The sequence below is a fragment of the Procambarus clarkii genome, chromosome 75, assembly GCF_040958095.1.
Source record: "Procambarus clarkii isolate CNS0578487 chromosome 75, FALCON_Pclarkii_2.0, whole genome shotgun sequence".
Classification (NCBI taxonomy): domain Eukaryota; kingdom Metazoa; phylum Arthropoda; class Malacostraca; order Decapoda; family Cambaridae; genus Procambarus; species Procambarus clarkii.
The window spans coordinates 28,157,688-28,173,422 of NC_091224.1; the positions used below are offsets into that span (position 1 = coordinate 28,157,688).

A 15,735-nucleotide genomic window follows, 5' to 3' on the forward strand; every position below is an offset into this window, starting at 1 on the left:
CCCTGAGAATGGCCACCCCCGGAGAACCAACAAGTCCGACATAGGACGACAACTAGACAAGGCCGCCTGCAGAAACCGAGTGACAGCAGCTTCCTCAAACAGCAACGGACAAAAAGTGACAAAAATTTAAGAGCCAGGACTCAAACGGATAGGAAGGAGCGAACACGGCCTGGCAGCACGAGAGGTGAGAAGCAAAGAACAGAGACACCGCCTCCCTGAGAGTCCGTGCAAACAGCTTCAACAGTGCGGCCGACGCCCGAGCTGCCGAGGCCAGCGCACCAGACGAAGGCCGGGCACTCAACGCCTCCACATCCTCCCTAAGCCTGTCCGAGAACAGCTCAAGAAGAGAAAAGAAGCACAAGACCGAGGCCAAATGCCCTCTAGTGCACAAGTCCTCAGCTACCAAAGACGCCGAAAGCATGGAAACCTGCACGTGCAGCTGCACAAGGCCACCATCAAGAAGAAGCACAGAGGCAAACAAGCACGCATTAAGACGCTCAAATTGGCCCCCCAAAATAAACCTGCAGAACCGTAGCAGTCTCCCGTCATCCAAGTGTTCAGGTCCGACAAAACCCATGCCATACTCCCAGCGAAAAGAAAGGGCAGTCTGAAAGCCTCTGGGACCTCATGATGCACCCAATATGGGAAAGAGCTGAACTCAAACAAGGACTGATCCATCAGAGGCAAAATCAGGGTCTCACAGGAGGTACGTCGCAAATGCCTCCCGAACTTCCTTAGGCGAGATTCAAGAAGCAGAAAACCTCTGGAAGGAAGGAGCTGAGAAACCCAAGGGAACCCATAACTGAACACGAAGAGGAGCCGATCCCAAATCATAGTGATACAGGGAAGGGGGGTAAGAAAACCCCTTTCCCCTGCAGCAACAAACCTTGTGAAGAGGGAACCAAAACCCAAGCGGAATCGAAGGGGGCCCAGGCCCCGCAGGTCAACTCCTCCCCAGCCACGGGATTCTTTACACCAGGACCTGGGGTAGAGCTGTCCTCCATGCCTTCTACCCCTGAAGAAAAAGGCAGACTCCAGGGGAAAGGTAGCAAAGAAGTGGGGGATCTGATGGTAGAACCCAAAAGCCTCAACAGGAGGAGCGGGCTCAAATGCCTCTGCCCCCAACTCGAATGGGGCAGCACCCGAAGCCGCCAAAGTCTCATAAACTAAAACCAGCCCCAACTCCGAAACCCTCAGATGTTTCAGAGCTGGGAGTAAGGAGGAGGGGGAAGCAGAAGCAGAAGGACTGGGGAGTGCAGACTGAACCAGAGTCGAAGCGACTAACACCCCTAAGTCTGGTACCCTATAACCAAAACGGGGCAGCCTCGGGGTGTCTAAGTAGGCAATCAATCTAGCTCATTGAAGCAACCTAAACCAAGCATGCAAGGCGGATGCCGCCTTTACCCGAACCTCAATGTCAATACAGTAGAATGGGTAAATTAGAGTACTGGCAGACTCTCGCACATCTCACAAGACTCTGGGTCAAAGGTGGTGTTGACCCAACAGGCAGCATGACAGACAAAAAAAGGTGACTGTCACTTTGAGACAAGGGCACATAGCCCCCTTCAAACTCGCACAAGGCAATCGGGAACTCGGAAAACCCATTCATCGGTCTAACAAACCCCAACAAGATTTTCCAGGACACAGGTTAACTGCTAAAGGGAAGCCCAGGCAAGGTGCTGCAGAGCCGGTTAAACCCAAGAACTGACAAATAGGGATGAACTAAAATTTAACCCATATGACATGTACAATCACGGGGGCCAAGAGGGCGACCACCAAAATACTAGTACCTTAAGCAGACCAATAGCGAAACAAGGCAGACCTCCCTCCAGGCAAGGAAAACAAAAATAAAAGAAATCAACCCCCCCCCCCTCAAAAGTACAACGTTACCAGAAGGAACAAGAACACGGCCACCGCGATGGTAGGACAGCTGCGCAGCACTTTGCCCCCTTCCAGTAACAATACCACTTCCAACCCAAGGCCAAACAAAGGCCATGAGACCCTAGCTGGCCCCAAGAGCGGGGTAAATGCCGAGCAGCAAGGACCCCTACGGAAGTGGAATCCCAAAGTCACTATGGAAGGTAACACTAGCACCCAAGGGTAGTTACCTTACCTTGAGGTGCCTCCGGGGCTTAGTGTCCCCGCGGCCCGGTCGTCGACCAGGCCTCCTGGTTGCTGGACTGATCAACCAGGCTGTTAGACGCGGCTGCTCGCAGCCTGACGTATGAGTCACAGCCTGGTTGATCAGGTATCCTTTGGAGGTGCTTATCCAGTTCTCTCTTGAACACTGTGAGGGGTCGGCCAGTTATGCCCCTTATGTGTAGTGGAAGCGTGTTGAAGTCTCGGGCCTCTGATGTTGATAGAGTTCTCTCTCAGAGTACCTGTTGCACCTCTGCTTTTCAACGGGGGTATTCTGCACATCCTGCCATGTCTTCTGGTCTCATGTGATGTTATTTCTGTGTGCAGGTTTGGGACCAGCCCCTCAATTATTTTCCACGTGTAAATTATTATGTATCTCTCCCGCCTGCGCTCAAGGGAGTACTGGTACAGATTTAGGCTCTTTAGTCGGTCCCAGTAATTTAGATGTTTTACTGAGTGGATTCTAACAGTAAAGGATCTCTGCACACTCTCCAGGTCAGCAATTTCTCCAGCTTTGAAAGGGGCTGTCATTGTGCAGCAGTACTAACAGGGCACTTAGGGAAGGTAGCCCTAAGTGCATGCAGCCCCAGTACACTGAATTTTCACTTGGCCACTGCACCACAAAACAGCAGAGAACACCACAAAGGCAAAACACCACCAAGAAATCGAGGCGAGTCGAGGACCGGCCGAGATCGCATGAGCCAACGAACGATGGGAGTAGCCAGCATGAGGGGTGGGGTCAGGGGAGGAGAGGGCTGAGTGGACAAGCGGCGCCGAGTACGACGTTTGTTTGTTTCCTTGGGTATTGGGGGTGCTTGGGTGCTGCCTCTGTTCAATCTTCGGTTGCAATTTTCTTACCAAGTGGGGTATGTTTTGTTATACTTACCTTTCTGGGTGCCTAATCCCAGTCGATGGCACAGTTGATGTCGATGATAACCACATGATACCTGGTTGATGGGGTTCTGGGAGTTCTTCTACTCCCCAAGCCCGGCCCGAGGCCAGGCTCGACTTGTGAGAGTTTGGTCCACCAGGCTGTTGCTTGGAGCGGCCCGCAGACCCACATACCCACCTACCATACATGGAGGAAACATACATGGGTTGTTTCCATGGGCCATTGCTTCCTGTGCCTCTTTGAGGGGGGCCAGGTTCTAGTTCATGGTCCCCGGTAGACTGAACTCCAATTGATTGATGCCCCAGACTAATAAGTCGCATATCAGTCCGATATCTCCAGGAAGATTACAGGGCTCCCCACAGAACAGTTTGTCATAGAGAAGCATCTGCAGCCACATCACCCCCTAAAAACCAGGAGGCAACAGATCCTTGGTGGGAAGCATCAGCTCAACTATCACCACTGCTGCTGCTGTGGAAGGGGCAATCCCCTCAGAAGGCCCAGCTACGCTACTCGCCCCAGACTCCGAAACCCTCAGATGCTTCACAGCTCGGAGCAAAGGAGGGGGGAACAAGAAGCCCAGTGCACCATGCCAAAGGACTTGGGGAAAGAGAATTAGAGATGAACTTTGAAGACGTGCAAACCACAAGCCTCTGAAACTCAGAATCACTATAATATACAAGGGACAACTCTAGCATGTGTCAGACTATGCTGACATCAGGCAATTGACTGAAAAGGTATGCCAGTTTAGGGTAGAAGCTTCCCAGTGCTGCCAGCTGCTAGCGAGCTGCTCAAACTAGTGAGACAATGACAACTACTGGGGAGTGGGGCCATTTAAGGGTGTGGGTCTTTTCCTGCTTTGTTAACCTTTACCTTCCTACTGTCTGTTTTGATTCGCTATCTTTCCTTGGTAAGGATGATCAGTTGATACCCTACTTTCTTCACCTCTATGAGGGGGCCAGGCTTTGGCCTGTAGTGAATTTATAAGCATGGAACTAATCAATATGGCCCCTTCCAGAGAAGGGACATCACTGGGAAATAGGGCAAGCCTTTAGCTTCACCCATGTACACCTATGAATAACTGCAGCCAACCATTCCACTATTTACTGCAGATACACATGTAATCTGATTTAACCTTATCAAACCCTCATGTCTCACGTACAGCCAGTCACTTTCCAGAATTAAGCCCGTGGCAATGAGAAGATGCAGAAAAGTTAAAATTTAAGATTTTAACATAAAAATGAGAAAACAAGTAAGAGCCGTGAGGAGGATTCGAATCCACTCACTCGGTATTCTCGAGCTAATGCCCTAGAGTCTAGGGCATTAGCTCGAGTGGTCTAGGGCCTAGACCACTACACCACAACATGGTCAAAAGCAATGCAACCCGGGATTCAACTTTTTTGCTTTTGCCCATGTGAAGGTGTAGTGAACTAGGGGGTTGGCTTAGTTAGCCTCGTGGCTCCTAATGATGGTCTCATTGATACATCACGTTTATGTGATTTCATTGTACATAAAAATACATTTTGTGACTTGAGTATATAAGAGTGGTGTGTCTAGAGAACGTGTAGAACATAATGGCAAACAAAGACAGGAGCATCAAGGAGGAAGTGCAGGACCTTAGCAAGGAACAAATACAAAGCATACGTTTAGTGAGCTGAAATGTTTAGCGAGAAGTCTTTATAAAACTTGTGTGAAAAATATGCAATAACAAAATATTGATAAGCAATTCAAGAAGAAAACCAAGGAATATCCAGATCAAATTTCTACTTACAGAAATCAACTTAAAAATAATGAAAGCATGAAAGATGCATTACAAATCTGTAGAAAATACTGACAGGCATTTTGCACATTTCTTTTTAGATTCAATTTGTTCAATACGTCAAACAAGAAGTTAGGGAAGTTTGTCAATCTATACCATTCTCCGGCCAGAAAGAGGCGGCTTCCTTAGATAAAGTTTTAGGTACTGTATTGCCAATACAACTCCTTACTTTGATGAACTCATTATTGTCAGTAAAAATGCCAAACAATATAAGGACATAATGGTGCTGATGCAGCACCACCGATAAACTAACTCCACTGCTACCAACTAATACTCAAAATACATTATTGTCAGTAAATATGCCAAACAATATAAGGACATAATGGTGCTGATGCAGCAGCACTGATAAACTAACTCCACTGCTACCAACTAATACTCAAAATACATTATTGTCAGTAAAAATGCCAAACAATATAAGGACATAATGCTGCTGATGCAGCACCACCGATAAACTAACTCCACTGCTACCAACTAATACTCAAAATACATTAAAACAAGATTTTCTAAGACTACAGCCCATCCTCCTGTTTTGGTAGTACTTGTAATAACAATGAGCACCATAGTCCACATGCTGACATACAATGCAATTAGAAAGTAAAAATCGCTACTATTTTATCTAGACGAACCGAAAAAGATTTCTATTCATGTTATAAAGACAAACTAAACTAACCTTACCTAACCTTCCTAGGCTTAGTACATACTATGAGGCCTAATATAGTACATGTGTGTTATACTAGACCTAGGAATATTCAAGTTTGTTTTCTAACTTCATTTTTTTTAAGACTATAAAGTGAATAGTACCAAATTCTACTATCTAATTGCTTAGTACATCAATCTTTGTACTAAAGTGCACATAGTTACAAAAATTATTATCTAAACAGGAGGATGGGTTGAAGAATACAATCCCCACCCCCCACTTCATGAGCGTATCACTATATATCCCCCCCCCCCACCCACCCACTTCATGAGCGTATCATTCGGCTGCTCCCTCATGCAAGATACCACCGAGTATTAGGATATCTCGAGATGATTTCGGGGCTTTTAGTGTCCCCGACCAGGCCTCCACCCCCAGGAAGGAAGCAGCCCGTGACAGCTGACTAACACCCAGGTACCTATTTACTGCAAGGTAACAGGGGCATAGGGTGAAAGAAACTCTGCCCATTGTTTCTCGCCGGCGCCTGGGATCGAACCCAGGACCACAGGATCACAAGTCCAGCGTGCTATCCGCTCGGCCGACCGGCTCCCTGACTTTTCTCAGGAGTGTTGTGCTTACCAAATTGTATCAACAGGTAGTTAGAGTGAGATGATCGCTGCTCTAATAGCTGCTGTACTTGGAACATGTGTGCCTTCCCCCACATTCCAGGACTGTTATACTTGCTCTTCCAGCTGCTATTTAATGCAAATAATTTTTATTATATTTTGCTCATCTCACTTCTAACATTGTTAGGTTTAGTAACACGAGCCTCCCCCTCGTAGTTCAACTCTTAAAAATCTCGGGTACTTGTTTCACGGTAAATTTCTTGAAATCTCGGTTTTCTTTTAGTTTTACTAGATGTAGGTTCCATGCTGGAGCTGCATACTCAAGCATTCATTTAACATATACAATATTGTGTACTGTATACTACTCTTAGAGTCCTTGCTTAGCTTCTTTAAAACTAGCCTTGTGTTCCCCAATTTTACATACGCAGCTCTTGTTACTTTGTTAAAGTGTGCCACTGGGGCGCAGGATCCAGGAGTGGATGTAACTCCAGCCTTTTTCTTTGTTGTTACCTACAACCGCCTCCTTTTTCCCTCTCCTAAACCTCAGTGTGACTGACAGTCTGGGACAATTTTTCAGTCAAGTTTGACTTACGTTGTCATAAATATGATGTGGGCTATGTAGATACAGTATGTGTTATGCTCCAATAGTAAGCACTGTAGTGCATATATCAGCTACACATGTATGGTTGTCATTGCACATATCAATCACTTGAGGACAGTTCTTTCTGATCAGTGCTGGTATGTACAACAGTGGTTTAATTATTTCAGCAAAATCCTTTAAATCTTGGCCCTCTGGTTTTAGCAAATGGTCATAGGCATTTGAAGCTCCTTTGTTTGTACAGTACGTCAAAAAATGCAGTCTCAATGGCAGCTTAGAGGTTTTGAAAGTTGTGTGCATCAATCCCTTTAGGATTCAGTCACAAATTTCTCAGTTGTTTTCTAGCTTGCAGACATGCAGTACTTAGCCAGTTTGTGAGCTCAGTGCTAATTGTTTCTCTCTTCATTGACCCTTTCATTTCCTCAGGATGATGTGCCAAAGGTGTTCTTAAAGACTTGGGGTACAGTCTGTGTTTAGGCTCTTCAGTTTTCCCGTGGGTATTCTATCATACCTCGAGCTTTCCCATCCCTTGCACTGAATGGCTTTGAGCATAACATGCTGTTGGCATATGGATGTTGGACAAGAGAGTGGTGTGAATGACTCGTCCTTCCTCATAAACTACTATTTTCCATGACCTTTTTCCTAACGGCCAACCAGTCACTTATTTCCCAAGCATTGTCTCCAACCTCATGGCTTGTTGCCCCTACCCCCTAAGAATGCTTATTGGCAGGTTTTAATGCACACAAAACTTAGGAACTTCGAAGGATTTTATATTGGGGAAACAAGTTATCACTTTGGTGCTCTTCCATTTAAGCTCAAACGTGCTCCCAGGATGTTCATGTCTTGGGCTTCAGTACTCGATGTCTGTCTTATTTGCACACTCGGTGCTCAATAAAGCCTACTAACCATGAATCAGGTGCTAGAGATGCTTCAAAAGTTCAGCACTCACAGTCCTGCCAAAATTCCAGTTTCAGCCCTTACAGAAATTGCCCTGGTTAGGACTGGTTTATGATACCTCACCCCCCCCTCCTCCCCCACAACTTCTTAACTGAGGCCACATTCGAGCAATTGGCTCATGTGTACTGTGTGATTAGTAAGTGTCTATTCGGTTGTCATGAGCTTGGGCCCCTTCTAGGCATGTGGAACGGCGTATATAGTGTAAACCCTGGGCTAGTTGTCTTCTTTGAATTCAGTTCAGTGAATGCCTACTCCTGTCACTTGGGCCTTGTACTCTTTTTGTTGTATTTCTGCACAGATTTAAAGCCTCAGGCTGGCCTGTGCTACTTCAATATTACCTGAGCAATGGATTAATGTTATGATTTGTTGTGAGCTCTTAACATAAATGTCTGGCTCAGGATGGGGGTTAACACTCAGAATGGCACTGGAGTGCATAGCTCTATCAAGGAGCTCAGCTAGGTCTTCACTTCAGCAGCTTGTCAGGATGCATTGTCTTATATGGGGGGGGGGGCTCCTATTGATTACCTTCTTTGGCAATAAGCATGGATCATGATTCCCACTTAGAGCATCTTGGGAATTAGTTCAATCAGCTGTCACCATTCATGTAGTGTGCGCGCTAGAGACTGTCTCAACCTTTCGTCCAGTCGGTGCTATACAAGATGGATGAGGTCCCCCTTCATTGGATACAAGAGAGAGACTTTGCATGCCTTGGGTAGAACATTTTGTATCCACCTTGTGATGCAGTTGCTGTTGATCAAATGCATGTCAAATGAAACTGTTGGAAGATCATCTGTCTCCTACAGTCAGGATGCAGAATAGAACCAGTGAAGAGCAGAGGTGCCATAGGCACAATCAGAGAACACTGTATAAACATCAGAGGTCCACGGTTGTTCAACGTCCTGCCAGCGAGCATAAGAAATATTGCCGAAACAACCGTGGACATCTTCAAGAGGAAACTAGATAGTTTTCTTCAAGGTGTGCCGGACCAACCGGGCTGCAGTGGATATGTGGGCCTGCAGGCCACTCCAAGCAACAGCCTGTTGGACCAAGCTCTCACAAGTCAAGCATGGCCTCGGGTCAGGCTTGGAGAATAGAACTCCCAGAACCCCATCAAGCAGGTATCAAGCAAGCATGTAATACAACTTGCCTCCTGGGAGGCAAGTTCAGGGAGCCGGTCGGCCAAGCGGACAGCACGCTGGACTTGTGATCCTGTGGTCCCGGGTTCGATCCCGGGCGCTGGCGAGAAATAATGGGCAGAGTTTCTTTCACCCTATGCCCCTGTTACCTTGCAGTAAAATAGGTACCTGGGTGTTAGTCAGCTGTCACCGGCTGCTTCCTGGGGGTGGAGGCCTGGTCGAGGACCGGGCCGCGGGGACACTAAAGCCCCGAAATCATCTCAAGATATCCTCAAGATAACTCAAGACAACCTGTTGCCTGGTTCGTAATACTAGTCAGGTGTCTCAACCCTGTCCCTCTTATTATTAAATAGCAGCAACCAGAAAATTCCAGAACTCTTTGGAAGGTGTCATCTCTGTCTGTGGCAACTGCAGTGACCTTCCACTCTCACTACTTAGAGGAAGAAAACGTATCAAATACAACCAATTCCTATAAGCAAGCATAGTTAGACTGGTAAATTTTCCCTTCACTTAATTCAGCTGAGTTCAGCAGATTTAATCATTCTTCTTAAGCTATGTTGGTGCCTGCTAAATCTCTTGAAGTAACTTCATAAATGGTCCATAATATCTCACTTGAGCACTTTAACACTTTCGCGGGATCAGGACGCACCCCGGCGTCCTGTTTCGCCTACCCGCTTCCGCTAAGTGGACATTAAGTTATGTCCTCTTTTAAAATATTTGTATAAAATTCAATTTTAATCCGATTTCATTGGGGTTTGTTTCAAACGACGCGCCATGAAGTTCTCTTTCTCACCACTAGGCCGCCCGGCGCGTCGGCCTAGCCGGTCACGTGACGGGCCCATTGTTTTCGTGTCACGTGTCGTGAGTCGATCACGCTCCCCTCACATGCCAAACTCGAGCATTTTTACCCGTTTTTACCCGTTTACCCGAAACATTGAGAGAACTTGGGGTGTACACATGTGGCACAATTAGAATGCTACGTGGCGCCCCAAAGGTATTGCAAGCTCTAGCCAAGGGTAAACTTCCACTGGATACCACCGTATACCGCCGCAAAGATAACACCTTCATTCTCCTGTGGAAAGACAAGTGAGTAGTCTCAATAATTACCAACATCCACAATGCAGACACTCAGCAAGTTCAGCGAAGGAAACAAATTCGCCAAAGAGACGGAACAAGTGGAATACAACAGGTAACAGTGAACAAACCGACTGCAATTTGCGAGTACAATAAGTTCATGAAAGGTGTGGACCACTTCGATCAAATGGTTAAATATTACCATTTTACCAGGAAAACTCACAAGTGGACCAAAAAGATTACCTTTTATTTCCTGCAAATGGCATTGCATAATGCCTATGTTTTGTACAAATACAACACAACTGATCGAAAAAAGCTAACATTGCTACAGTTCCACGAAGTGGCAATCTGGGCCCTATTGAACTGGGACACAGAGGAGTGGCCTAAAACATCATCATCATCTCAACTCTTGCGGCACGCTCCAGACATAAATGATGACACAGCTCCTGCCAATGCTGACGCCATGCCAACTCCCGGACCTAACGGGAGGCGGCCTTTGTTCACTACACCACCTCAAGATGAAGCAGCAACAGATTCTGAACCCGAGATGTCTGTTACACTGCCATCTGAACCCGACATGTCTGCCACACTGCCAGTTGACGAAACTGTTTTGTCAGATGAATCTGACTCTCCTGCAAATGTTTCACCTCAACCGAGAAGACCTGGCCCTATTGTTGATTCAGAAAATCGCATGAACACAAAACTGAAACATGAACTTTACAGACTGCCCAAACGTCTCAAGTGTCATGTATGCGCACGGTCCGGTAAAAGGAAGGACACGAACATAGGATGCAGGACCTGCAACGTTGCACTCTGTGTTATTCCCTGCTACACCAATTACCACCGGAAAAGGGTGTATTGGGTGGTGAAGAAGTAACCACCCGCAACAGCTTCACTCCACCTACAAACCATCTGTTGAGCAACTTCAGGAATGAAGAACCTGAAGAAGGTGGAGTGAAGAACAAATGCTCAACTTACTGTTCCACAACCAGCCTTCCCTTGGTAAGTACACCTATTTGGTCCAAGTTTGTGTAGTATAATTTAGCTCATAGAACATTCTATTGTGAACACATTGCCACAAAAATGAATGACATACATACAATAATAATATCAGGACAGTGAAATAAGTATAAACTTTCAAAGCAACGTTTCGCGCATGTGTCATCCGGTCACCGTTACCGGGTAACAGTGCGCCCACTTCCCACACTCTTGCGGGTGGGCCGCGACCATTATTCTACGATTATATTCATATCACCGTGTTGGGAATTTCATTGGGAGTCCATTGATACCAAAATTAAGGCTGTAGGACAATTGTAGAGGTGATAATAATCCCAAGAGTAAAAACATTTTGTTGCTGTTGGGCGCTCACGGCGACTCATCTTTGTAGTTATTTTTTTCGTGCTGGTATCTCTATAGCCTTCGTGACTTTTTTTACTGATGTTCTTCTAGAGAATTTTATTGCGAACACGTTGGTACCAAAATGAAATACGTAGCATGAGAACTAAGGTCAGAAGAGTAAAAAGAGTATACACATTTTTGTTTTTACGCTTAAGCGATAAAAACGCAGCGCGCACATATGGTTGTTTCCCCTGACCTTCGCCGGGAGCGCGAAAGTGTTAACATATCTCCCCGTGCCTTGGGCTGCATATCACAGCCTTTATGAACGTTAATCATGTTTTATCAACCACGAGTCCCACCATTGGTCACATGTCCTACATACTGTATGCCACATTTGCTGCCTTAGTCAAAGCTTCCTTCTGATTTTGAGATTCAAGCTCAGCTCTTCTCTTCTCACAGTACATCTTCACCTTCACTAGGAGGTTTCTTCAGAAGCTTCACTGCATGAATTATTATGTAGATGACCCAAGGCACTCTCCCTTACCTGCACCACCTGCTTCATCTGGGCCAGGTGGCACACCTTCCTCCTACTTCATCTGGGCCAGGTGGCACACCTTCCTCCTGCCTCATCTTGGCCAGGTGGCACACCTTCCTCCTGCATCATCTGGGCCAGGTGGCACACCTTCCTCCTACTTCATCTGGGCCAGGTGGCACACCTTCCTCCTGCCTCATCTTGGCCAGGTGGCACACCTTCCTCCTGCATCATCTAGGCCAGGTGGCACACCTTCCTCCTGCCTCATCTTGGCCAGGTGGCACACCTTCCTCCTACTTCATCTGGGCCAGGTGGCACACCTTCCTCCCAGAAGCCATCTTTGGACTTCACTTTGCAGCAAAGATGAGTGTTTCTCCCAGTTGGTTTAGTGTTTGAGAGTAAAAATGTACACGAGGAAGAAACTAAGTGCAAGTAATCAGAAATAAGGCTTGTAGTTAATACCGTACAAAACAATCCTTTCTGAGCATCATATATGACTGCTCTCATTCCTTCCTATTTTCCAGTTCCATCCCGCATCTGCATAGCTCCTCGACGATGTCTTGTTGTACTCACCTAGTTGTGCTTGCAGGGGGTTGAGATTTAGCTCTTTGGTCCCACCTCTCAACCGTCAAACTTTGTATGTGGTAGGGTGCGGGTCAGTGGACGTGGTAGTGAACATGGTGCTGGTATTTAGTGAGGCCGGCGAGGTTGACAAAGCAGATTAGCAAGTAGTTGGAGACAGCCCTAATTTGATCAGCACAGCTTCAATGCAAGGGGCTATTATTTGCCATGGACTGGCCTTTAATTGTCAAATTGCAAACTAGAGTGATTACCTTCTCCAGTGACTTGCCCTTTTTAATGTAATGCTACATGAATGCTTGATAGTTGTTGTGGTTCAGTGCTTTATGTCATCTGTGCCTAACTGCACAATTTCAAGCCCAAAGATACAGTAAAAGCCTTGCACAAGGAAGCAACCAAAAGATACAGTTTACAAAAGATGCTCCGTAAGGCAAAGATGCCTTATTTATAATTTAAACCAAACTTTAACAAATCAAACACTTGAGTACAAGATGTATTACCCCTCAAACATTCCTCTAAACTAACGAGCACTAAGCTACATTTTAGATATTGTATATTAAATACAATTATCCAATAAACAATGAGAATTTAGCCAGTCTACATAAAATTAAATCCAAGATTACAATACCTACACAACCATACTATAAATCTGACAAAATCCGTAGGAGCCGTGAGAAGGATTCGAGCCTATGCTCCGAGTACTCCCAAGGAAACGCCTTAGTCCACCACAAGGTCAAAAGAATTGCAACGTGGGGATTCAACTGAATCCTTTAGGGTTCCTGAAGCTTTCACTTAAGTCTAATCAGGATTTCACACAATTTCCCCACATGCACTCTGGCCTATAGTCTAGGAATTCTGCTCTCAACACTTCTCAAATGCACAAAGAAATCACATTAACGTGATGTATCAACGAGAAAATCAGTAAGAGCAGCGAGGAGAATCATCCTCACGGTTCCTACCGACTTTCTCATTGATACGTTACGTTAGTGTGATTATGTTTTGTGCATAAATATCTTTTATAGAACTGTCGACAGGCATCCAATATTACTCGACAGGAAGAAATACTGAAGGTGCCATTCATACATTATGCCAGGGTGGGCTTGCCACATAATGCAATAATGATGAAAACACAGAGATCACACTAATGTTATGCATCAAATGAACAAATCCACAAGTATTTGTGGATTTGAAATGAACAAATCTTGTGGATTTGTTCATTTGATGCATCACGTTAGTGTGATCTCTGTGTGTGATGATGTAAGGGCGAAGAGGAAGAACGGCCTATTGACATAGCTCGGGTGCAGGGGGGGGGGGGGTTGTGTAAAAGCCTGGTTTGTGCCTTGGAGAGGCTACTGGATCCAGTAAGTTCAGTAGAACTTCGGTTTCAACCCTTTTAACCCTGTCGTAGCTCAGTCGATTAAGGCAGTGTCTGGGATGCTCCCGGACGCAGGTTCGAATCCTCATCACGGCCCTTGTGGATTTGTTCATGATGAAAACATTCTATAATATAGTGCCTGACATGCACAAAAATCTACATGTTGCCCTGGCATATAGATTAGTACTGTATACATTAGTCAAAATACTGTACATTCTTTTCCTGTAAGATCTTTGTCAAATGTGATACAGGCCCTTATAAATTATCTTGACCCTTTTGCTACAAAGGCTGAGACTTGCCCAACCCAAAATATTTCTTCAGAGCAGGAAGCAACATTTTGTCCACTCTGATAGAACATCATTTCTGGACAGTACAGTAATAATACTTGTATTACGACCTCGAAAATGTTAAATCAATAACCTTGAAGAGCTGCTAACTGGGCAAGGTAACCCCTAACACTACTCCTCTCGTGCCACTACCAACCCTTACTCAGAAACCACTCCATCGCTCATCCTTTCATCTGTCTGAAAGTAAGTACGTATAGCAACTCTTTGCTCGAAAGTACCAATACTTGTGTTGTGATGGACCACCAGATAGTTAACTGTTATATTATTGAATTTGCATAAACTGGAAACTTTTTTAACCGCAACATAAATTTAAGATTGGCTCAAATATCTCCTAATCTCTTCTAGCAAGCCTAAACCTAATACAAATTATCTTAGGCCTAATATAGTACAAATAGATATTATTCTAGACCTAGGAATATTTAAGTTTCCAGCTGTATATTTTCTGGAATTAATCGTACAAAAAGTGGTTTACTAGCGGTCCACCACTACATATTACTACTCTTGACCAAATAGTTACTGTAATTACTATCATGCCAGGAGAATGGCTTGTCAAAAACACCCAACTTAAGGTGTCTTGAGCATCACACCATACCATTTACACCTCTGACAACAAATTGGCCATAAACGTGTCAATTTGCAAGCTTAATAGCATTTTGTTGCTGAATCTTTTCTTAATGTGCTTTTCCTTTCCCATTCTGGATTCGTTTTCTAACAAATCACAGGATATTAAAGTCAATCTGCTACTCAATTTGAAGTCCATCCTCCTTTTTGGATAGTACTTATGGACACGACGTGTACCATCGTACACATATTGACTTAAAAAGGACAGTTACAAAGGAGAATTAGGTACTATTGCATTTGGACAAATCGGAAAAGGTTTTGCATTTATACTGATAATAAAACCTAACCATCCTAGGCCTAATATACACTCTGAGGCCTAATGTACCACATATATGTGCTGTACTAGGCCTAGGAATGTTTAAGTTTGGTTTTTAGATTATTTTTTTCAGATTATGAAGTGAATAGTACCAAATTCTACTGTTTAATTAGTCCATTACATCAAAATATGCATAAAAGCCCAGTTACCAAAAGTACTATTTAAATAGGACGAGTTGTTATTTTGACACAAATGTTGTAAAAGAAATTGTGCAGAATGCCAAGAGCATTGTACTAACAGACTGGTCCCTCTGCAGGCAGAGTTGTAGGACCAGGGTAGAAGTGGGAAGAATCACAAGTCAGCAGCACAGTAGAGGCTTCAGCAGGTAGTGGCGGCACCCCAACTCCTGAGAGGGAGAGTGTATCACCTGAGCACGACGACGACAACGACGACGACGACGACGACGACAACGACTCGACGGCTGTAGTCTTGCGGAGGGGCATGAGGCTAATGCTAGATGTGATGTGATCATGTTGACCCTTTTGCAACTGAAGCTGCAGTTGCTCACAGCTTCGCGATAACTGTTCTATCTCCTTCAGCAATGTTTGCTTCTCCTTCACACCATCATCAGTCTGTTCAAAAGCAAGTGGAATATAAACATACTGCATAAAATGTATCCATGTTGTTCTTTAATTAAGGGATGAGAATTCATGAACAGGTACTCATGTTAATGGATGAAATTTACTTCACATCATAATTTCTACATATACAAAACAAATTTAAATCTTTTATCTTGATTTCTAATATTGATTTTT

General features: G+C 44.9%; 1 protein-coding gene across 9 annotated transcripts in view; it reads right to left on the reverse strand.

The window, feature by feature from the left end:
* Positions 1-15,735, reverse strand: part of LOC123771607 (centromere protein F) — a 155,047-nt gene that overhangs the window by 115,716 nt on the left and 23,596 nt on the right. For 7 of the 9 annotated variants that reach the window (XR_011224712.1, XM_069313432.1, XM_069313429.1 and 4 more), the window contains one exon: positions 15,219-15,552. Coding sequence is in view for 8 of the 9 variants with exons in the window: in XM_069313432.1 (XP_069169533.1) it covers positions 15,219-15,552 (334 nt within the window). In the remaining variant the exon portion in view is untranslated. The remainder of the gene's footprint in view (positions 1-15,218; positions 15,553-15,735) is intronic. The other 2 variants (XM_069313434.1, XM_069313433.1) reach the window with 1 other exon arrangement.